Source organism: Cygnus atratus, chromosome 2 (assembly GCF_013377495.2).
Source record: "Cygnus atratus isolate AKBS03 ecotype Queensland, Australia chromosome 2, CAtr_DNAZoo_HiC_assembly, whole genome shotgun sequence".
NCBI classification, from domain to species: Eukaryota; Metazoa; Chordata; class Aves; order Anseriformes; family Anatidae; genus Cygnus; species Cygnus atratus.
The window spans coordinates 159,103,724-159,128,088 of record NC_066363.1 but is presented as its reverse complement, the minus strand read 5'-3'; the positions used below and the strand labels follow the sequence as shown (position 1 = coordinate 159,128,088).

At 50.4% G+C, this 24,365-nt stretch overlaps 1 protein-coding gene across 2 annotated transcripts; it reads left to right on the top strand.

Annotated features, from left to right (window-relative positions):
- The first annotated feature begins 13,436 nt into the window (after positions 1–13,436).
- On the top strand, positions 13,437–17,534 carry LOC118257927 (lymphocyte antigen 6E-like). Of its 2 annotated transcripts, XR_007707852.1 has the most exons (4): positions 13,437–13,621; positions 15,019–15,138; positions 15,780–16,034; positions 17,459–17,534. XR_007707852.1 is itself a non-coding variant. In XM_050708906.1 (3 exons), exons 1-3 carry the CDS (start codon positions 13,498–13,500, stop codon positions 15,935–15,937), a joined length of 402 nt encoding a protein of 133 aa, XP_050564863.1. In that variant the 5' UTR covers positions 13,437–13,497; the 3' UTR covers positions 15,938–16,083. The 2 variants fall into 2 exon arrangements, 1 of the variants encoding a protein (XP_050564863.1); XM_050708906.1 differs by lacking the exon at positions 17,459–17,534 and having other exon boundaries at positions 15,780–16,083.
- Positions 17,535–24,365: the final 6,831 nt, after the last annotated feature.

Genomic DNA, 24,365 nt, shown 5'->3' with positions numbered 1-24,365 from the left:
TCCCATCTCCTTGCTGTAATGGAGATGTGCTGCACTTTTAGCTACTCTGAATTAGCCTGATGGGGAAATATGAGGCAATGACAGCACTGAAACAGGCAGCTGCAGTATAAGGCCTGGGCTTGGGTCAGGGGATACACTGGGAGGAAAAGGAAAAATCTGAGGGTATTTTGTGCCATTTTGCCCTCAGGATGAGAGAGGATTGTGCGATTGCACCAACATAATCAAAAGGGAGACACTTTGTGTGAGGGAGCCAGTGTTGCTATAGAAGGAGTTCCATCCTTGAGAGGGAGGAGGGATGGGAAGTGCTGGGTCAGAAGGTGGGTTTCATGATAGAGGGCTAAAAATCCCCTTGGCATGAGCGACATCTACCTTAACCCACTCCTGTACGGTCAAACCTTGGTCTGTGAGAGAAGGTCTCATTTGGGTCTAGAAATAAGCTGTGTTTAGCCACTAACTTCACACTGGGAAAGGGTGGTGCTGGCTGTGGGGCTGGACCAGGCGACGGTGGGACACGGGTGTGCTGGGGAGCGGCACCAGTCCTGCTGGAGCTGTGCCTGTGTGGGATGACATCTCCATCACGGGGCTGCTTCCTTGCCATGGATGTGGAGAAGGCAGAGACCAGCTCCATAAAATGCTGGTTCTTGCTCAGCTGGCTGCTTTTCAGAGGAGGAAAAAAATAGGTGAGATCTGCATGTACCTGGCAACAATTAACCTAGCTGCCAGTAAATCTCAGGCGTAAGTAAGTTGTCGCATTGGCAGCACAATTTTCTTGCATCTCAGGGCTGATGTTCAGGTTGCGGTAGTCCAAAGCAGTCAGTGCATCCCATGTGTTCACTTCCAGCCACTTGTTCTTGTTTTAAATTGTTATTTCAGTTGGGAGTCATTAAAACTGGAAGTTATCTGTCTGAATATGGGAGACTGGAGGCCAGAGGCTTTCTTGCAACTCATCCAAGATGTGGCTCTGCTGAGAGCTGATGCACAGAGTCCAAGCTGGAATTTGGTCTCTGGAATGGGTGCGTGCATGCTCAATTGCCCGCAGGGATTAGGCTTTTGATACGAAGTGCTTTGCCTTCAAGCAAAAATCCTACCTGCCGATCTCCAAAACAATTTGTGGTCAGTTCCTAAGGGCCCATATGTGAAGCTGAGGCCCTAGAATTGCTGTGCGTTAGCTGAGATGGGACAAGTACGAGGAGAAATGCAGGAGGGAAACCAATGTGTGTTTTTTTTATCTTGCATCTGCAGTGGGAGTGCATGTGCAGTGCTCTGCCACGTGGCTGAGATGTGGCAGCTTATGAAACTCTGATAACCAGGACTGTCTCTCCAAGCCGTAAGTGCTTATCTAGGGTTTGAAGAGACAAGTGAATCTTACAACAGGGATCTGAAACAACCTGATGGCAGAAGTGAGAGGGGATTTATTTACTTTTTCTGACGAAGCTAAACCAGTTATCAACTGGACAGGAGCTGCCCAGCGTGCATTGACCCCTCTATTGGATTTGTACCTGTGAACACAAGGGACCTAGTTTGGATCCACTGCATGGAGATATTTTCCTGCCCGCTCTGTTATAAATGCTTTCTGGCTTTAAAAAGTGTTGAAGTGATTAATCACCACTAACTGGGGGGGAAAGGTCCCATCTAGCAAGCCCGTAGAGGGAAAAACACTCATTTTCAGTTGCAGAAAAAGGAGCAAGATGTAAGTGGATGAGCACTGTGGGTGTTTCCATAGGACCAGTAGATTTTTCCATTTTTAAAAGTATCTTTTAGAGGAAAAAGTCGCTCAGGAGCCATGTGAGGGGAAGGAGTTGTAAGAACAGCTGCAGCAATCTGAATAGCTGCTGAGGAAGCAGTGGAAAAATCATGCCAAGGAAGCAAATTCTGCTGCAGCTTTGGGGGGAAGCGAGGAACTCGGTCTGTGGTCTCTCCTCGGGCAGGTTTCTATCAGTGCCGTCATCCTCTGCCTGGGGCAGTTAATGTGAAGGAAAGGCTGGTCTTCCTTCATCCTGTTTTTGGTGGGATGGTGGAGCCATGCAGTGGATGCTGGCTGTGTTGCCTGCTTACACAGCTCTGCTTTCCTTGGCAGCTCCCCTGGCTGCCTCCATTCATCTTGCTTCTCTCCAAAAGGCTGTGCTTGGAGCAAAACCCATCGAGACGTCAGTGAATGCAGCCGCAAGCCCCGCGCTTTCCTCTTGCACTGCAGCAGCTGAGGAGCACCAGGGTGGCTCATGGGCTCCGTGTCATACAGAAGGCTCCTTGGCCATGCTTTGGAAGTCAGGGCTGTGAAAGAGCTGTCAGTGTCAGCTAAATAATTACTGACTATTCTGTAGGAGCTTAAATAAAGCAGCTCCGTTTTTCCCTAGAGGGTGTTAACCTCCATCGTTTGCACTACAATCTACAGCGTGACCAGTTCTGTCAGAAAGCTCAGTGAAACGAAAATGGGAAAGCCAAGGGAGCAAAGGCGAGGTTGGATGGGTTGTGTGTTTTACTCCTTGCTGGCTTGAGTAATGCAATATGTCAGAACCAGCCTTAAAGGGAGAAGCTGATAAGACTGGGGAGGGTCCTCCTGGCTTCTGGCCATACCCAAGGAAGACACAGGTTGGAGAAGCTGGGTTTCTCACTATTGACATCATGTAATGCAGCAATCTGGCCCAGTTCCCCTTCTGCCAGGGATTTTTCCACTGCTCAGGACCCCTGAGGAGCAGGAACTTGACCCCATCACATGTGCCTATAAGAGCAGGACCCTTCTCCTCCAGGCACCAGGTTGGGGTTATCTGGGGACTCAAAGCAATGCTTGCATGCTCAGTAAACCCTGCCTGTCTTGGTCCTTCCAGGGACGCTTTCAGCTTAATTTCTCCAATGAAGTGACTTTTTTTGTAGGCACATAAAACCCTGTGCTTTGATGACTAAGATATTTGGTAGCCCAAAGTTTTGTTTTTTTTTTTTTTAAAAAAAAAAAGCTGTTAGCTTCAGTGTTTTTCATTGCAATCACTTAAAAAGAAAAAAAAAGTGGGAAAAAAAAATGCAGAAATGGAAGATCTGGTTTCAGGCAAAACCAGAAGTGGTGCCTTCCCCTGTAACTTTTTGGGCCGCTAATGGGCTTTTCACAGAAGCCTGCTGTTCATATTGGCTGGGAGGAGACCTCAAGGCAAATTTACCGGGAACAAAGCTGGCTGCTCACGCTGATACTGGGATGGGCTCAGGGCTGCTCTCATTTCATAACAGTGCTCAAAAGCCTCTTGGTGGCCGGAGTCTCCCTGCCTGCAGGCTTGGGATGTCCCATGCTGTGTGATGGCTGAAGGACAGCACTGGTGCAGTGGCTGCTCCTTAAAACAAGCCTGTGGGTGGCAGGAGGCGGTGAGAAGTTTCTCTTGCACTGACATCTGCTGTTCCCAGGCTCTCCGTGGAAATGCTGAGGCTGGGAGGGTCTCTGAGGGCTCTGGTCCAACCTCCAGCTCAAACAGGGCGAGCTTTGGTTGGGTTGCTCTAGGGCAAACTTTATATCTCCACGGAGGGAGATTTCCTCCTCCATTTCCTTCAGTATCTATTTTGGTGTTTAATCGCTGCCCAGGCAAACTTTTTTTTTTTGTCCTTTTATTTATTATTTATTTATTTATTTTCCTGTATGCCTGGTTGGGATTTCTCTTGCTGTATCTTCTAACCTGCTGCTTGTCCTTCCTCATAATTTTCCTTGAGGATTGTCTGGCTCTGCCCTCCTTCTAACCACCCCCCTATTAAATGGCTGAAGGCAGTGACCTGATTCCCTCTTAGCCTGCTCCTCTCCAGCCTGCCCTGTTGCGTGGGGTGGCATCTGGTGGCTGGAGGTGTTGGGACCACCTCATCCTACAGTTTGGGGGAATACGAGGAGTGCCTCTGCCACCATGGGAAGCCACCCGAGGCTGGAGGCTCTAACGGGGCTCCGGTTGCCTGTTGCTTCTGTGTCACCATCCCAGAGAGATGGGAACAGAAAGCTGACATGCTGGCACCCTTTGCGGGAACCGAAGCCCTCGGTCTGAGCCTCTGCTCATCAGAAACCTTCCCACACGGTGCTTTTTCCTGGGGATGAGTCAATGTCTTGATGCTCGGCCAACCTTATCCATCCTCGCTGCCAAAGGCCGCACATCGGCCTCCCGTTCCCTGGACCTGCCTCCTGCTTTCTGTGTCCATCGGGGCTGGTTTTAGGGTGGGCAGCACTGCTCCCCTGCCCACCACGGCTTCCTGGGGTGGAGAGGGGACCTGGTGGGTGCCCATCACGGGTGCTCTTTCATTTACTTAATGACAGGGCTGTCGCTCGCTTGTAGGTGGGTGGGAGCAGCGGCTTTCGGATGATTCATCTTAATTGGTGCAGAGAGGCAAGCGGGTGTGATAAGAGCTCCTCGGCGAGGAGTTTGCTGCTGAACTGCTCCTTACCCCCTGCGTCTGCTCCCCGGTGAGCCATCAAATTAAGGAGAAAGCAAAACAGCTGGAGCCAGGCAGACGTGGGAGAAGTGGGAACCCCCTGCGGGGACGCGGGGAAGAGAAACCCCAAGGGTTGCCGGAGGGTTTTTCTCTCTTCCCCCACATCCTTCCCTTGAGGGCTGATGTTGCAAAACTGCAAAATTTGGGAGAAATAAAACAGAAACTTTAAAGGGGAATATTGTCAATGTGAGAGTCTTGCTTAAACGTTATCGTTTCCTGTTGCTGCTGTGCTTCAGAGCTTCTCCCTCCGAGTGCAATGAATGGAGGCGCTTCCTTTCCCAGCCTGGATTAGCAGGAGGAGGAGATCACGGCTGTGGTTTGGCATAAATAAAACACGTGTTTAAGGAGCTCTCCCGGGCTTACGCAGCTGTGCTCTGCATCCATCGACAGTCAGCCAAGTTCAGACCACTTAAAATAAGCTCCAGCGGGACGGGCTCCAATGGGAGTGGCTGCAAAGGAAAGTAAACGATTAACCTATGAGAAATTGGATCCCCGTGATAAAATGAAGGGCAGTCTAATGAGGGGCAGAGGAAGGGCTTTTACTGTGAGGATAAAAGTCCAGGATATCGGATTTGTGCATTGCAGAGGAGACTTGCTGGCATGGAGTGCAACTTGGGGCAGGGAGAGGAAGGTTTTGCTGCCCAACGCTGGTGTCCCACAGGGAATGAGTAGATGGCACATAGGCTAGTTCTTCCTACAGCTTCATTTTAGCTGTAATTGTGATATTGTTGGCCAGCCGAGCACATGCATTGTTTGAAAGAACAATAAAGGGCTTCTAAGGAAGAGCTCAGCCCAGCTGAGCCCATCCCAAGCTCTGAGAAAGGCTTCTCCAGACCTTAATCCTGAGCCGCTGCAAGCTGGGGCATGAGGAATTCCAATAAATTGCTCAATTACAATTCTTAATCCAAGCCTGGATTAGGCTGCAATTATAAGTGATCAGTTTGACTCAGAAATAAGCCCTTAAATAACTGCCTTCACAGCTGCAAGAGGGCTCATGTATTGCTTCTGCTGCCACGAACCTGGGCAGAGCAGGATGTGAAATCTCTGCAAAAACAGGGTAATTTCCTTGGTTTTGGGAAATTTCCAATGGGTTGTCTTGTGTCGGAGCAGGCTTGCAAAGGAGGGATGACAAAGTGGATAGCTGATGGCCTTCCAAAAAATGCTGTTTCTAGCTTGGTGGATTGCATACAGACCACCCCTACTCTTGCACACAGGGCAGGTTATTTATCTGTCAGGGTGGGTCAGATGAGGAAGTCTCTGATCCTTTCCCAGAGGTCATCTACACATGAATGAGCTCTTTGTTTGTTAAACTTGTTATTTTTTGTGTAATCTCCTCCATCCATTTCTCAAGGGATAGTTGGACTCTTCAACCCCTGAAGGCTTGGTTTGCCCTAGAGAAGGAGAATTGGGTGGGAATTATTGCAACCTGTTTTAATTAGGGCTGGTGTTTCCTTCTTGGTAGTCCTCCAGGCGGAAATGTGTTTCCTGTGGTTCATTCCTGGTGCTACAAGTCCCATTTCAGAGGCAGAGCCTGGGGGGGTTAAATCTCCACCGCTCCCTCTCCTGTGCATCTTCAGACCTAGCGCCATCCCTCTTTCTGTAGGCTCAGAGAAAGAGAGCAGCTCAAGTAGGAGCCTGGGAGCCTGGCAGGATTCCCCACCAAGGCAGGCAGGAGATGGCTCTGGCTGCCTGCAAAGACAAATTCTGGAGGCTGCCCTTCCAGAGGTAAGGCTTGAAGGTGAAGATGAGAGGTGAAGAGCAGGACCATGGAGGTCTGGCCTCTCTTCCTGGCTTTTCCTAGCGCAGGCATGTAGCACAATCACATTTTTTTATTGTGCTTGGCTCCTCTTCCTTGGGAGCCTGTATGGGATGGCTGCAGCTTCATGTCTTGCCAAGGTTTCTGTTTCATCCCCACATTTTTAATGGGGGCCACCAAACCAGCACTACCCTGACTCCGTCCTGGCGTAGCAAGGTGTGTTATGCGAGCATCCAAAGGGGTCCTGGAGTGCTGGCAAAGCTCTCAGCATCTTTGCAGTCTGGCATGCAGTCCGTGCTGTAACGGGACATGGTTCATTTACATTTGCTTATGTGGTATCCTCCTTAATTGTTCTTACTGGTTTGTTTGATTTAGTTCCACTTTCCCTAAAGCTGGCCAGGCCTGTGCAGTGTGGCTTCTTGAGCAAGCAGCGTGTCTGAACTGTGGCTGCACAACCCAAACTGCGCTGATGCATAAATACGTCCTCCTTTTGTCTTTTCTTTTCTATACTGTGACCTTTGGAAGAACTTCTCCGTGGGGCTGTGCTGGGTTGCCCTCATAATGCCTTCCTATATGCTGGAAAAGGAAAAAAAAATATATATAGGATACATAATTCTATAAATAAAACCAAATAGCTCAGTCTAGTTTTTCCCCTATGAGAGGCTAAGGCAAGATGGTTTGTTATCCCCTAGCACCTTAATTTGGAATTGCCACTGCTAGTAGCAGGCCATAAGCTTTGTGCTGAGATAGCCTCAGGACTGAGACTTGCTGGGTTTGCTCTGACTTTGTCCTGACCTGCCTGAGGCTTTGTTTTACTTGGCTGAGCTGTAAGAGCAATTTTTCTAATGGACTAGGTGGCTATGGCTAATTTGTTCCTCTTTTATGTATCTTTTTATGGTGCAACCGTGGGTTTATATAGATAGCAATAACAACCTACTATTTTGTATACAGTGAGGTATTTATGGCGCTGACCCAAGCAGATGAGAAGAGATGGGGCCGAGGCTGGCACTGGAGACCTCTGAGCTGTTGACAGTTTAACCATGGTCAGCTGAAGAAATGCAGGACCTGGAGCTAGACCAGGCTGGTTTTAGGGGTAACAAATTAAACAACAACAACAAAAAGTATCCAAGTATGTAAATACATATATATATTATATTTATTTATATTTATATATATACATATGGCATGCTGCTTCTTTGCCCATAAGACAAGAATTTGAGGTTGTAGCAGTAGCACAGCATCTTCCCCCTCGTCTTTCTCCACTTCCCTTGTGCTCCCCTGACGTTGCTGGTACCACACCAAGCTCAGAGCCGTAGTAATGGAGCTGGTAGAGCAGAGCTTGGGCCAGGTCACCAAAGGGAAGTCTGCAAGGTCTCAGGGGAAATGAGCTTTCCCAGTGGCCCAGCGCTAACCTAAGGCTTCAACCTTGAATCTGTAGCAACCAGACCAGCAATGATCAGTGCCTGGAGGCTTCCAAATGTGCCAGAAATGAGACATTTTGCGTAACTCAAGTTGTGAAGGCCAAAGTTGGTGAGTCCCACTGCCATTACCCACTAGGCTGTGACATCCCAGCCCTGCTGCCCAATGCTCCCGTGTGTCACAGCCCTGCTCTACGTGAAGCTGTGTCCTACAGGGAAGTGGTGGCATCACCGTCCCTGGGGGTGTTCAAGGAAAGGTTGGACATGGTGCTGAGGGACATGGTTCAGTGGGTGGCATTGGTGGTAGGGTAATAGTTGGACCAGACGATCTTGGAGCTCTTTTCCAACCTTAATGATTCTAGGATTCTGTGATTCCCCACTTTCTGCTCCAGTGCACTGGGGTCTGAAACACTCCCATTGCTGGGGTTTTGGGAGGCCTGAATAACGTTGGGTAACAGGTCAAGCCCAATTGTTTGCTTGGGCAGTGAGACAGAGGGTAGTCAAATGAGCCATAACCCTACAGACTTGGGTGATCTCACATGCTGCTTACACATTAAAGTCAGGATTTGCCCTGGTGAGAAAGGTTCACGGGCTGGTTGTAATTGTCTTTTGATCCAGACAGTCACCAGAGGTGAATTCACAAAAAGCTGCAAAACACATTGCAGAATCTGGCCCACCTTTTGTGGATGCTTCAGTCATCACCACTGCCATTGCAATGAGGCATCCAGGGGGAGACATTCCCTCCCTGGTGCTGGCAACCACAGTTCTGGTCGGTGCTAACAGGTCCCTTCTCTGTGATGGACTGTGATGCCCTAGGGAATTGGGTTCCTGCTGAATAACCCATGCAAGCTTCCTAGCCCATCCTGGTCCCCCAGTGCCTCCAGTTGTTTCATTCATCTGCTCCCAGCACATCTTCTGAACATCTGATGCTCAGACACGGACAGGCCAGCCTGAACCTAATGTGAGCTTGATGGCGAGGAGATCCCTTCATTAATCTCGTGCATCAGGGCTCTGCAGCCACCATAAAATAAAAGAGAACAAATAACACCCATCTTGGAAATTTCTGTTGATTGCTGACTCACAGCAGGGCCGGGGTTTTGCAGGCAGCAGGGGCTGCTTGTTCGTGCAATTACACAGAGAGCTAAACAAATGGAGGTGAGTAGGAGGAGGGTACGATCCTGATCGGCACAGCCCCAAATCAGAGCATGTCTCCTACTGCTTCAGCCAGGCAGAAATTTCTGAGGGCTCACAGAAATGCATCTGGAAAATAATGAATTTACAGTGGTATTTTACTAGCATGTTGTCTGCACTCTGGTCCTGACGAGGGTCGGGACGCCATGGGGAAGGCATATTAGCAAATATAATGTCCTGTGTCTGTTCCTGGCCCTGGGATTAGCTGGTATCCACCTGTACAGCCAGGCTCTCTCCCTCCAAAATAAGGTGGCTGAGTCCAAAACACCCATTGGAAAATTTATCCGACTTGTGATAAAACCTGCACCCTGCCCAGGAATTGCCAGAGACGGTCTTAGGCCAAAATTGTGCCAAAGACCATGCTAACAATTAAATAGCATGGACAAATGTGGGACAGCCCTTGAAACTCTGCATGTTTTACTGCTGAATGCTTCCATGTCAGCTCTTCGGCAGCATGGTTCTAGCCTCAGGGCTGCTGGAAGGGTGGTGACCTCCTCTGGAGCTTGTGACACCCAGAGGCCACCACTGGATTCCCCTGTTACAGCCTCCAGGTACCGGTATCATTCCATTTTTAACTTAATCCAGACCCAGCTGGGATTTGGGCAGTACAGGAGTCCCAGATACACCATAAAATTCGGTAATATGGGAAATGGAGACCCGGGATGCCCCCGGGGCACTGTTTTCCTGCCCTGACTCAAAGAAGGGGACGCCAAAGGGCAAGTTCTCAGAAGGATTTCACCACCTCAGTGTAACCTGGCCCCAGGCTGCCCCTTATACGTAGCAGAACCTGAGTATCTTTGGGCCATGGTGGGACCCCCATGGTGAGCACCCAGCTCCCGGCACAGCACCCAGGAAGGGGGAGCACATGGGAGGTGGGAGCAGAGCAGCCACAGGCCAAGGGGTCAGAGTCCTTCAGGGATTTGGGACACGAAGGGTTTAAGCCCATGTTGGTCAGCAGAAAACCCATGGGTGGGTTTAGCTCCAAGAATGCCTTGTCTTCCCTGGGAATTAAGCACTGAAGCATCTCGGCTGTCTGAGGTGGGGACAGCTGTGTGTCAGGAGGGTGGTAACAGCCCACCTTGGTGGTTTTGGGGTGATCACAACCAGGAAGGGTTGAGGAAAGAGCTGTGCAGGACCAAGCGCGAGTAAATCTACAGGGAGGAGGAGTCAAAGGTAGGAAGATCTGGAGTTTTCCCTCACCCAAGAGATACTAAACAGACACAGCTGATGTTTCTCCTCCCAGGGCAATGTGTGCTTCAAGACATTGTCCTCCCTGCCAAAAGCAACAAATGGCACCACCTGGACAGTGTCTCTTTGATAGGTTTTATCTACATCTGAAAAATCCTTGGTGGCACAGTCATACCTGGTGCTGAGAACCTCCTTCATCCCACAACGCTTGGCTCCTGGGGGTGTTGCCAAATGGGTGGGAAGTGGCAATAAGCACGGTCTGGGATGATGCTGGGATAGGTGGAGATGTTTGGGAACCTCCTGAGGTGTCAGTTAAGTGGTGACGAGGGCCTGGCAGAGCTAGTGCTGTGACCAGACTTCAGGACAAGAAGTTTAAAGACTTCAGGACAAATTCAAGGAAGTCCCTTGAGGAGCCAAGAGTTGGAATCGATCCTTGTGGGTCCTTTACAACTCGGGATATTCTATAGTTCTATGAAGAGCTTTCATGAGTCCGAGCCATGATATTTCTGTTCCACCTCACCTCTGTTCTACACATGGACACTTGTCTGCAGGCCTGGTGTGAGAAGACCCCAGTATGGGGCTCCTGGGGGATGGGGGATGAGCAGCTCCCTGCCTGGCTTCCAGTCGTTGACTTCTCTTCTCCACCTAGGAAGTTTCAAAGGCCAGAACATTGGAGAGGGCAGCAAAATAAAGCTTGGGTAGTGTAATGTTGCACGGCCAAGAACAAAATGAGAGGCCTGCCACGTGCCTGAAAACGTCCAATCTCCAAAGCTGAATCTAAGCAAGGGAAACAAACAGTGCTTGGAAATGTTCCCTGGTCTGGGATGCTGTCATCCATACCGTTTAATTATTTAATCATATAATTGTTAGCACATTTCCTGGCATGGTTTCAACGTGGGCCAGCTACCACCACGCATGCAGTGTCTGGAAACAGGAGAGGAGATGGCACAAGGGATATTGACAAGAGGCCCTCTTACACCCACCTCTTGGATCCATGCTGGAGATGGTCCTTGGAAGCCTTTAACTCATCTCTATCTCCTCATTTCTGCTCTGTAGTGGTGGACACCAGGACAACCTTTTTGCAGCTCTCTATCTGGATCCAGCCCAGCTCTGCCTTCCATGCCGCAGCCACTCTGCCTCTATGTGTTGGCCACCCCAGGTGCCAATGCCAACCTCAGTCACCCGTGTGCCACCAAGGAAATGCCAGCCATGTGCTGGCACCCCCACACCTCTCACATACGCATCAGAAATACTTGAGGCCAGGTTGGTAATTTCCCAAATATCTGGCTCAGTGGGCCACGGGCAACCCCCCTAATGCCAAGTGGCTCATTGTGCTCCCTTGGCTATCACCACACTGGTCCTTCAAACCACCCTTGCTGGTGGACCACCGTAGACCACTTCCCATGGCCTTGCAGCCCCTCTTCCTGCTGTCAGTGAAGAACATATTTGAAACCCTTCCCCAGGTGACTCTGCTCCAGTTCTGCATCAGAGAAATGTTCACAACATCATTTTTTGGGAGTGAGGGGATAAACTAAATAAGAACCATTTCTTTCCTAAAATAATAATAATAACAATTCATTAACGTACCTTGTTAATCATATTGAAGAATAACAATTATTTTTCCCTTCTTCCTCAAAAAACCAGTCAAATCTGCTCAGAGCAAGCTGCTTCTTTGTCCATGCAGACCTTTGCCAGGGTGCTCCTGCTGCTGCAGGATGCTCAGCCTTGGCTGCCCAGGCTGATTTCCAGATCTTGCCAAAGAGTCATCCCTGCAGTAGGACACCACTCTGTGAATCATGCTGGGCAATCCTTGCTCCCTGGAACGGGTCTAGCTCTTGGGTTGCTGCCTTGTGACACCTGGGAGGACTGACACACCTTGTCTGGCATCTGCGGTGGCATGCAGCCCCCGAGTCTGGCAGAACTTCATCTGTTGGGCAAGTGATGTGGCTTATCCTCTCCACGCCCAGGAGATGAATGTCCATTGGAACGGAATGGGGAATGCTTCGTAGGGTTATCAGGGCTGACTTCACCATCCTGTTAATCCTGCTCTATGTCAGCAGTACTGATAGCCCCAGTGGTTTAAAGCCAGTGGCAGAAACCTCAACAGTACCTGAAAATTACCCTCCCCTAAACACCCATACTTCCCCCACCCCCACCCCGCTTTTTTTTTTTTTTCCTTAAAATGGAAGATACCACGGGTTTTGCTGTCCTTCTGAACTTCCTCTGGTCATGCCTTCACCGTGATGAGCAATGATTAGTCCTATCAGCTGCCCTGAATGTGCAAGATGCACATGACCTGTGCTTCGGGGATGCTCACCCATATGCTCTCCCAGGACCTGAAGAGCTCACCCCCGGGCATTTTTGCCCTCCTCTAGTCCATCTAAGCTCCTTTTTTTTTTTCTTTTCATATGTTCTTTGTCTCTTATCCTGCAGCTCTATCTCATAAACCCCAGGCTGTGCAGATACAGCTGGATACCTGTTATCCCTTTCCTGCAGACCAACATTTGCAGGATGGACAAGGGGAGAACAGAGAGATGAGTGCCCAGGCAGATTTATTCAGATTAATTCAGAGGGGCTGCTCCTGCTTTGTCCTCTCTGCTCTTTGGTGCCTGGGCGTGTGGTGACTCACAGAGACATCTGCTGATTTGCTGCACCAAACCTCCTGATGGCTCGTTCCTTAGAAGCAGAAGTGGGACAGGCGGTCAAACACAGGCCCCAGGAGGGTTGAAATTACCATCTCCAGCTCCACCCAAGTAGATAAACATGCAGAGAAATGGTAAAGGCTGGGAATCTTACGTTTGAGTGCTATCCAGCAGGACTTTGTATCGGATGTTCCATGTAGAAGCATGACAAAGATGTTTTTACCCTTTGCTCACATGTAACAAAGCTGGAAACCACCCTCCAGCATGCTGGCTCCTGCGTGTGGACCCCAAAGACATTGCTCCCTTGCTGCAGCTGCTCTCAAAACTAGGATGTAGAGCATTTAGGACTTTGTAACTAACCAGCAGCTTTTATAGGCAACGGGAAATTATAAAACCTTTCCTGTTTGTATCGCCAACCATGGAGACACAGCTAGGTCTGCCCTGATTGTAGGTACTGGGAGTTCTCCAGATCTGACCCTGGAAAGGCTCTTGGCAGTCATCCACCCTGATGAAGCCATCAATTTGTGCAACTTACTGCCATTTTGCTTTGAGTAGATGCCTTCACTGAATTATCTGGCCGCAGACGTGATGATCAGATCGGAGATGAACAGTACAAAAAAACCCACTCGGACATCAGTAGCACTGCTAGTCTGACCATGGAGACATCAAAGTATTAAAAGCAATAAATGGAATGAATTGCCTTAGTGCTTTCACTCGTCTCCGGCCCCATCTGACCAGCCTGAAGGCAACGCCGAGGTGAGAAAACAACCCACATGCATTCCTATCCTGTCAAATAACACATGATCCCTGCCCATTCTTTCAAAATTGCTGTCTTCATAATCACTCAGTCCAAATGCAGGGAAGATATATATCCTGTCCCCAGATGCGGGTGCTTTTCCTGGGCTGCGGACACAACTGGGAAATGATGAAGGCCTTGCTCCTCGCCGTGCTGGCTTTGATCCTATGTGCAGAGCAAGGTAAGGTATTATGGCTCCTTCTAGACAAAGAATAATTGCGTGTTGGAAGGCCAAGAAGGCCTCATAGCCAGGGAAAGAAGTCATGGAAGGGGTTGGCTTGGTGCTTGCCGAAGGACTTGGTGCTTCTCTTTGAGTTTCTCAGCCTGGATGCGCCAAGGGTTTCTCGTATGCAAGGGAAATTTCTCTATGAACTCATGTACTACTGGACTTTAAAAAAAAAAAAAGGAAGCAGTTGCCACATTTAAGTCTTTGTTAAAAGATTTTCCTGTGGGTTTATTTGTTCAGATGATGTAAGACTGTGGTTATTTCTAAATCTTGATGAAGAAGTGCTGCAGCCCACTATCACAAAACACATCAACAGCTCCTGGCTTCTGCAGGGGGTGACACTGCTTCTAGCAGCAGAAGTGGGACAGGGCCAGACCTACAGCATCTGCCCTTGTGCCCCTTATGTTTTCCCATCTCAGAGACCCTACAGTGGTGATTCCAGAGGCTTTTTTGTCAAGATGGGGAGAAGTTGCTATATGGGGTCAACAGCCTTGTGCTGGGAATTGGGTGGAGAGGAACATTTGCATATTATTTGCATTATAGATTATATAGTTTATTTCACAAAGAGATTGCAAATGAAATCTGAGCCCTCTGAAAGTACATGGTCCTACAGCCTCTCCAGACAAGTCACTTAAGCAGCCAAAGAGAATTAATGTTATCGTCATTTTCTAGAGAGGAATTAGCTTTGCCAGCTCTTGGAGATTTGCCACATTATCTGGTGTGGAAAAATAATGTCTTGGGATAGTTATTTCTGTCTCATTGTGGCCTAAGAATACTTTTCTGCCATTTAACATGGTTCAATTTCTAGAATAGTGATCTTGACAAATTTTCTAGCATTAACAAGGCCCAAGGGACAGATTGTCTTCAGCACCAAAACCAAGAGCACCTTAACTCGGGTTAGAAGACCTAGGCAGTAAAAATGAAATGTTGGACTGCACGGGTCTTAGGGATGAATTCACACAGCTAAGAGTTAAATGCCAGTCTTCTCATCAGTGTTTTAACCCAGGTTTTGGGGCATTAAATCCCACTCAAAGATGCAGGTGTGGCAGACTGACCTCTTCAGGCCAAGGAGGTCCCAATTAATGGGACCAGCAACTGCAAGTGCGTACTGCCCAGTTGGTTAGCAGTGTAATTTGTAGGGTCTCCAGCAGCTGAAAAGGGTGAACCCAAGCCTTGGGACATCCCTGTAGACTCCTACAGCAGATCCTGGCCTTCCTGCTCCTTGCATTATATCAAACCTGGTGCCCTGGCCCTTGTGCATTCAAGAGTCAATGGAAAGAAGGTGATATCTTTGCTGCTGGGAGTGGTGGCATTTTGTCTTCATCTTCCATATCCCGTGTCTCCTCCTGCAGCAGATGCCCTGTACTGCTACACCTGCGAGTGGGAGCAAAGCAACTGGAGCTGTCTGAAGGCCCAGAAGTGCTCGGACAAGGATGAGTACTGTGTGACAAATGTTGCCTCCGTAGGGATCGGTATGTGCTGGCAGGGCCCCCTCTCATGGGGACTCAGGAATGGGTTGTGGGGTTTTGCCTGGGTTTTTATGGTTGCCCTTTGTGGATGGATGGGATGAGGAGTCACTGGGAAGTGCGTGTGGGAGGTGGAGACCTGGCGAGCCCAACATGGCAGTGCTGAAGTTTGCAGGGTTTGAAATCCTCCTCCCCGACACACGCTGGGATCTTCCTCCTTATTTTATGCCTGCTTGGAAGCAGCAGAGGACACTGAGACGTAAAGCAAGCAATCTTCAGGGGATGAATAAAGAAATCCAGACTTTAGTTAGACAGGGAGATGAAATGAAGCAGGTAACCAAGATGGATGAGGAGGTCTAGAGAGATGCAGAAGGGAATAAAACCACTTCATTCTCCCAGAGAAGCCAGTTTCAGTCCAGGCAAGAATATTGTTTCATGTATGCCATGAGGCTAGTGCTGAATGCCCAGCAGAGATATTGAATGCCTTGTGTAGCTGGTCCCAGCTGCAGTGGGTGGGATGGGGATGGGTCTCACTGGCCGTGTGGTCCTTGGGACAGAAGGACCCATTAGTCCATCCCCATCCTCTGTGATCTCAAGGAGCACTTGGGAAACCCTCATTGCTAACACCACTTTCTCCTTTGGGCCAGGCTTTTTGTCTCTGTGGAAGAGGATCACCAAGAAGTGCTCTGGGAGCTGCCCGTACCACAACTTCAGCCTGGGTCTGGCCACCTACACCTCGTACTGCTGCCAGACCTTCCTGTGCAACCTGAGCGCCTGCCCAGGGCCCAGGCTAGCTCGTCCTTGAGATGCTGGGGGTCCTGTGTCAGTGTCCTTCTTCACTGGTGGTGGGGAGAAAGGGGCTCCTGATGGCCTGAAGAGCATGGATGGATTCCCCCAGGAGGGTACGGCCACCAAGCATGCTGCAGAGTAGATAAAGCATTATGGTCACCACCTCCTGCCCTGTGTTGCCTCTCAACCTGTAGCTTCTCACCTGCTTCTCATGCCTGAGCTCTGTTGCCCCAGCTGCTTGGTGGAGAAGTGGCTGAGCTGTGTCCCCTGCAGCCAGGGGGAGGGCGATGCTGCTCCTGCATGTGCTGAGCATCTCTGGGGGGTTCTCCTGCAGACTCACCTCGCCTCGGGCACAGCTGGAAGATACACAGCAGGCATCAGCTTCCCAGCCCAGGGGCAAAGGGGAGACCCAAAATGATGACCCCTCTGTGCCAATTCAAGGGAAATTGTGCAAACTCGTTGCTGGGAAAAGGAAAAACCTGCCCTGATTGTAAAATCCTGACCTTGTGATGGGTTTCAGCCACAGCTTTCCTCCCTTGCACCCCTCTCCTTCTCCATACAGCCTCATGCTCTGTGCCCCCAGGTAGTGACAGCGACAATCCCAGTGCCACCACCCCATTAACACCTGGACACACTAGGCACACTCCTGTTCCTGTTGGCTCTGCTCATGGTGCTGTGTTTTTATCAGAATTATGCTTATCTTCACATATTCTCTGCAGTCTTTGTCCCCATCTCCCCTGCCCTTGGTCCTCCCTTTCTTCGTGCTGCCTTGCTCGCTTCTTGCTGCTCTTTGAGCCAAGTGACCCGACCCACCAAGACCCTCCTCTTGGCAACGTGTCCTCCTCCAAGTCATTCATTTACCCATCCCTCAGACATCCCCCAAAGCAACTGCAGGGTAATGAGAAGTATTTGGGTCGAGCTGGTGAGGAACAGCGGAGGGGCTTATAAGAGAGGAATACAGATTTTTGAGAGGCCAAGCGTTTCATGTAGATGTTTCCAGAGGGTGCAGATAATGGAGGGTAAAAGAAAGCTGAAAAATGAATGGTGACGATGGGACCTCAGGGATTCCTCATTGCCAGAGGTGCTGCTGAATGCCTTTCCCTCCTCCCATGCAGCACTTTTTGTAAGAAAATGTAAATACATAAACTCAGATGGGCCGAGAGGGCAGAGGAGCACTTCTCAGAGCTGGGGTTGTGGTTTGGATGCCGAACCCATGTACCAAGTCCCCTGGGCAAAACAGGGCATGGCTGCAGCCCAGGGCTTGGTTTCCAACCACCCCCTGAGCCTGCAAATCCGCAAGCATTGCTCAGCCAAAGGATGACGCTCGGTGCCGTGCGGCGTTTCCAGCCCAACCCCGGTAAACAAGGGGGACAAAAGGGGCTTTGAGCTGTGCCGAGCCCGGCTCCCTTGGGCTGGTGCCCGTGGCTGCTCCGGATGAATGCCTCCTCCTGACGTGCCGCATAACGGGAGCCTTCAGAGATGCGTGCCCTCTTTTATTAATCGACTTCTGCTTTCCTTTGCCCCCTCCTTCTCACAGCTACGCTGCGCTGCGAGGGCAGATCTCCACGCCGAAGAAGCTGTGCTGGCGATGCACCTCCCTTTACCTCTTCATTAGACCGTGATCTTTTTTTCGTGCCTGTGTAGGAATTTGCATTTTTCTCCCCGAAGCACTCAGAGCCTCCTCCCGCCTCTCAGTCCGAGTTCTCAAAAGCTCTAATTTACTCCACACACAGTATTTTCACATTAAAAAAGAAGGACTTTTGTGTGTGTGTGTGTGTTGTTTTTTTTTTTTTTATTTTCTCTGCGTGCCAGAATTATTCAGCTCTCTGAAAGCATGGAAGAATCCCAGTTGGACAGACTCTAATAATTAATATTTCATTGCGTTGGATTTACACGTCCTGCAGCAGCGGAGACAGAGTCCCCTGCAGCCTGCAGGAAAACAGTTTTTTTTTTTTTTTTTTTTTTCTGTTTTAAAGCAAAACTGGCTGTTTTTGCTTGGTTTGGTCTGTCTTTGCTGCAGAAAAGCTTTCTTGCACCCTATGGTGAATATAAGGGGACATAAATCATCCTGGCCGTAGGTGGGGAGCAAAGGGCACTGCAGTTCCTGGTCACCCAAACCTTCCCTCCTCCTATGGAGCAAAACTACCCTGGTGGCAATTCCTCCTCTGTGATGTGAGGGAGAAATAAGACACGGGTGCAATTTCCAACCACCAGTTCTGACCAGGGATTAGAGCTGGTGGGACCACAGAGAGATGGCCATCATTAGCACGAGGATGAGGCTGTCCAGAAAATTACCCAGTGGATCCCAAGAACTTAAATTAGAATGGGCACTTAAATTAGGATGGGCACTGCTGCACCCATCCCCTCGTGTCCAAGCAAAAAACATGGACAGGAGGGGAAGAGCACTTTGGGGTAGAGAAGGACCTTAGTAGTGTAGTTTGTTTCCCCATCCCACTGTGGTTTCTTGCTATTTCCATCAGATTTCAGCATTTTCTTGTGCCCCTCGCTGTGCCAATGCATGGTGCAAACAGGACAACTCCAGGTTGTGGCTGAGAGATGCTACAGATTGTGACAGCCAGCCAGCCAGACACGGGGCAGTCATCCCCCAAAGGGCTAGCAGAGCTCTGTGCAAGGTTATGGGGAGAGGTCCCTGGAGAAAGAAGTGCCCGAGCTCGGCACTTAGAGGCAGCACAAAGCAAACACCAAGTCCTTCCCGTGGCTGGGGCTGGCACACACATGCAGCAGGGACATGAAGCAATACGCAATTACAAATGATGTCATAAACGCCTGATTGCGGGTAATTAGTAGCAGTTTAAATACCTAAGGAGCTAGTCAGATGGGTGTAAGGGGGAGCTGTGACGTAGCTGCTTTGGGTCTGGGCTGTAGGACGGCCAGACCCACAGCGTGCCATTGTTCCCCTCCTCCTCCGGCATCGGCACTGCCAGATTGAAGCCTCCAGCAGCCAAACCCACACAATAAATTTATCTCTGCGCCAAGCTGTGCATGTGTGGGCAAGGCTGGAGGAGTGTTAGAAGCCAACAGGAGCCGTCAAGCCTTGCAAAGATGAGGGCAGCCAAGCCTCCCCGTGGTCGGCAGCCACCCCTGTTGTCCCACCACCTCCCAAGCCACCGAGATGAGTGTCACAGCAGGCAGGAAAACCCCAAACCACCTTTCTGAAGAGCGGTGGGACTGACCTGTTGCCCAACTCTTTGCAGGGTGAGGGGTGCGGGGTTAGGACCTCGTTTGCTCTGTGGGGTGGTGAGCATCACCAGGATGTTGGTGGGACCTGCTGGGTCATGCAACATGGGGAGGAGAGAGCAGGTAGCAGGTCCCCAACAGGCATCAGGGCATGCTGTGGGATGGAAAAACATCTCCCCAGATTCATGCCATCTCCCCGATGGAGGCTGGTGTAGGTACTCCACTGGAACATTAAGATTTTGGGGGTAATTCCATCTTTTTAGGGAAACCAAGAGCTTTCCAAACCAAAGTCAGAAACTGGAACGAGAGCGTTTCCCAAGAACTGGATGGGGCCAAGCCACATTTTTGTTTGTTGCACAGATCAAGAAAGCTTTTTGCAATGTTATTTCCTTTTCTTCCTTAATTTTTGACTTCATAAAACTCGATTTCAACCATTATGAAGCGAAGGAACCTTTGGGAACTCACGCCACAGCCTTCATTGATGTATCTCAGTGCTGGGTGTCTCAGCCCATGCCTGCTCCATTAACAGGGAGCTAGGCACTTCAGGGTGATTCCCCAAATCAACTGCTTTCAATCAGTGACAAAATAAAAGGGCAGCAAAACTACAGGGAAAAATAAACGGGCAGCAAAACTATGGGGAAAAATAAAACACCCTGTAAGTATCAAAAGGAAGCTTGATGGAAGCTGGCCCATTCTGACAAAACTTCTATTTGGCTATTGAGAATTGAGGGGGGAATAAAAACAAAGAAAACCACTTTCCTGGGAAATTTTGGATGGTTTCCAGTGCTGAGAGCTGGGCTGAGCCCACAAGAGGGAGCTGGTGCCTCTGTGCGGCGCCGGACTGGCTACTGAATGCGGAGAGCTGGAGCTGCCGGAGCGATTTGCAAGGGATGAAAAAAAAAACCAGCAGCCGTGCAAGGGATGCGAGGGCTCTGCTGGAAGCCTCCCAGGGAAGGACGGCTGCGTGAGCAGCCCTGGTAAGCCTCCAGCGTCTGCCTGCTCCCACGCCGTTGGCAGCCTGGGACGTGCCTCGGTTCGGCGGCGTGGGATTCTTCATCTCCATCTCGTTATCGGCTCCTGGGGTGGCTGTGTTGGAAGGGGGGCTCCTGCAGCTGAAACCCAAAGCTGCTATGAGGCTCTGAAAGGTTTCACAGCCTGTGGCCTTGGGCTGCTTGGAAGTGGGGTGCAAATCTCCGTCCCTGCCTGCGGTGTTTTGGGGAGTCCCCAGGATTGCTGGGCTGATGTTGGCCTGGGAAGCGTGCAGGGAACTTTATTTTCTTGGCACCTGCAAGGTCCCCCGGCCTGGAGAGCAAACAGGGGATCAAACCAGATGGGTCTGCACCTTTCTGTCCTGTTATGGATGGCTGATTTTCCTTTTGCAGTGACTCCTTTAACAAATTCCCTCCCTTCTAAAGCCAAACTCCCTCTAACTCCTTCCATTCCTCTTATAAACGGTCTCAGCCAAAAGACAAGACTGGCACCTGCAACCAAGCAAATAATGGAAATTCCCCCTTTTTCCCCCCTCAGTCATGGGTTTTACCCCCTCTTTAACCCATTGCCCATTGCCTTCATCAACTGCATGGAACCAGAGAGGGGAAGAGATCCGTGAAGGTTTTAGGGGAGAGAATGGTCCAGGTGAGGCTTCAAGCCCACATCTGACCTCAGGAAGCCGTTTGGTGTCTCTGATTCATGTGTTTCTGATGGAGATAACAACACAGGGCTTCTCCCCCTGAGCTGGGGGGCTCTTTGGCTCTCAGCACTCAGTATTTTGGTGATGTTTCCTCCAACTGGTCCAGGGATGTCCTTACCCCATGGCCAGGGAGGGTCACCGTGCCCACCTGGTGCCACCGATGCTCCTGCCTCCCCCCATCCCCTGCAGTGCCGTGCTGCTGGACCCGGTGTGAACACTCATCCTCCCCGCAATGCAATGCAGAAACCTGTCGTGGCAAAGCTGGGGCTGCTCCCACATCGCTCCCTCCTCCAGAAATGCTGTTCTTTGACTCACTGTGGTGCCGAGGAGCTTTTGTGAGCAGCTCTGTTAGGAGCTGGGCATGCACAGAGCACAGAGAGACCTCTCTCCCCTGTTTTCCATCACACGTGAGGTTTTACAATGGATCCACATAGGCACGGAGGTGAAGGCGAGGGAGTGGACATTGCTCACTGTGTCGGCTGCTGGCCAAAACCTGATCTGGTGTCAGCAGGGACACAAGTCTCGTGGTCAGAGGCATCTGCTCGAGCTCATCTGAAAGCATTTGGGACCCCTTGGCCCCGTTGCACGAGGATCCTGGCAGTGCAAATGGGAACCCATGGGGCCAGGGCTGGGTCCCCAGGGATGAACTTGGTGCCAGAAGAAGATGCAGAGCCCCGTGTCCTCAGAAAGCCTCTAAAGGCAGCGGGAGGGCCGCATGCTGCTGCTGAGCTGCCTCTCTTCTTGGTGGGCACACTGCCCTCTTCCCTAGCACTGGCATGGGACAGAAGGATGCTGAGTAAATGCTACAGCAGGCAGAAGAGCAAAGAAGAGACCTGGAGATGTCCTAAAAAAAGCTGGGAGACCAGATCATCTGCTCCCTTCCCAGCTCCCAGCTGGATGGCAGCAGTGGGGAGAAGGGAGGGCAGTGCCTTGTCTCCTCTCTGCAGCTTAAAAATCTCCCCAGGCTGCTCTGTGTCTCCTTTGCCCATGCTCAGCGTGGTGCAAAGTTTTCTGGGCTGGATGTCGGTGGCGATGGCTCTGCCCCACAGGCTGGAGAACTGCTGGGTCCGACCAAATTTCACTTCCCAAAATACCCACCGTCACCAAGGCAGGGATTTGAAGAATTGATGGGGTGAAAACAAGCTCCTGAGGCTAAAAGCTACAGGGAGGGAGCCTGGCTCCATCCAGGCTGGTAAACAGCAGAGGACAGGGCTGGTCTCCAGGCTTGAGGCCATGGGGTATGGCATGTCTGCCCAGATGGCGAACCCCTTTCCATCCCCAAACCTTCGGTGACTGTACCCAAATTGTCCATCGGGACTGGGCTGTCTCCTGCACAGGGTCTGGGAAGTGAAAATTTGGCCTCTGGGGTGCACTGATGGGCAGTTTTGTGAGCCCGTGCCCCGTCCTTGATTTATTTTCTGGCGCAGAAGTAGGCTTGCAGCTAATTTTTCTTGTCAGAGCACTTCAGGGTGCCAGCCAGGACCCTCCATCTCTGCTGTGAAAGCCATGCCTGGAGGATGAGGGGCGAGGTTTTGTCTGCCAAACAGGTCTCCATTTCCGAGCCACTCCAGATCCACTTCTGTTGGCTTTTCCTTCATCCCAAACCCCTTTTTATAGGAAACAATTTTATTTTTCATTTTTTATTTATTTTTTTTCCTCCACGCAGGGAGGCAGGAGAGAGCAGCTGTGAGCAGAAGCGGGGCCTGGCGCCAAGCGCCGTGTTTACAGCTCAGAAATGGGAGGGCACTGCTCTGTCCCGTGCTTTCAGAGAAAGGAAAGCTTTGTGGGGCCTCTTTTCCCCAGATCGGAGATCCCAATTCCTTCCTCTCACCCTGCTCCTGCAGCAGCTTCCCTTAGTGGCCGCGTTTGGGTTGCAGAGCGAAGCTGCCACGGGCAGAGGAGCAAAAAGCACCGACTCTCCCATGCCAGAGATTTTGGGCATTTCTCAATCTGGGAATGGGTCAACCCCCAAAACTCAGTGCATGCAATTAAAGTGGGGGCGAGTTGTTCCAGCTATGCCCTTTCCTTGGCAAGCAGAAGGGTGTCTGCAAACCCAGGGCGGCTTTTCCACCCTGGTGTTGCTCCTTGGCTCAGTGTGGGTGGCTTTTGGTTTCCATGCCCTTCCCAGGCGGGTATCCACGAGGTTTTCAAGCCTTCGTGCTGTGTGGCTGGTGAGCTGGGCTTGCAGGGTTGCTCTGCCAACAGATGGGATCGATCAGGGCAAGGAAGCTCGCCATAGCCTGGAGCAACAAGTTTGGAGGGAGAGGAGCCAAAGCCTGGGGGGGCATCAAGCATCTGCAACACCCAGGAGTGCTCTGGGGGCAGACTGGTGCTTTTCCCTCTGTATGACCATCAGTGCAAATGTCCCCCAGCAAAACCACACCTTTATTTTTCCCCAACAATAACAATATTGAAACACGAACACACAGAGCTTTGAGTTTTTGGCTAGCCCTCCTGGGAAAATACCCTTTTTGCTCGCCCCGTGAGGAACACGATCGTGTTCCCAGATATCCTGTGTTTGTTCCCCTGCCCTGCCGAACACACCCATCGGGCTGGAGTGGTTTCAGCCGGGATGTTTCCACCATCCGCAGCTCTTCTGCCTGCCGTGGGCTCTTTTCATCCTCCGGGGTCAGCCCTGCTCTCCGTGCCCTCCTCAGCTGCCTTTGCTGATGCGGTCGTGGAGGTTTCAGCCTGGTTGTTACCCAAGGTGTGATGAGTTTTTAGATGTAACCAAAGTGCCTGGTTCTCACCACGCAGCTGGGGTTTTGGTGTCCTTCCCGGCTGGGTCAGCAGGAGCGAGTCAGGGGAGAAACCGGAGCATCCTGATCTTTCCACACCTGTGCTGAGTTTTTCAACTCTCAGCCCGCAAAAAATCAGACCCAGAGCCCCTAAAAGCAATGAACAGAAGTGGGGTTGTCTGCAGAGCTCATCACAGCTTTTCCTCCACCAGAGGGAAAGGAGGTTTTCTCATTTCACTCTCAGCTCTCACCTAACCTTGGAAATTTTAGCTATCGGGTTGCACAGCACAGGATATTTCCAGCCCTGAAATATCCATCACTCAAAAGCATTGGATGAGTCAAGAACCTAAAGCAAATTAAAAAAAAAAAAAGAGCAATTTTGAAAACCATGACTCTTTCCTTGCCTTCTGGGGAAGGAGGGGGTGTGTGGCATGCTGGGAGCCTTTATAATGGATAGATAAGGGAAATTATATTTCTTACAGAAGCAAAATGGATAAATATGCTAAGACTTTCTTGGTGTCCCTGTGGATGGCTGCGAAGGCTCTCTCAAGGCCAGCTGCTCCCCCAGCTGTGTCACAGATGAGTTTCTCTCATATCCCTGGCCTGGCAGCTCCAGACATCTGCTCTCTACACCACCACGTGTCTCCACGATCTGGAATTTCAGTTGGAAAACTAAAAAAAAAAAAAAAAAAAAAAAAAGACAAAAAGAAGAATCAGAAATAAAGCTGTGATAGCATGCATTTTCTTCCTGCGGATGATGGCCAAAATGATCTGTGGCAAAGCTTTTGGTTGGCTTTTCCTTAGCATTTGTACTGGCA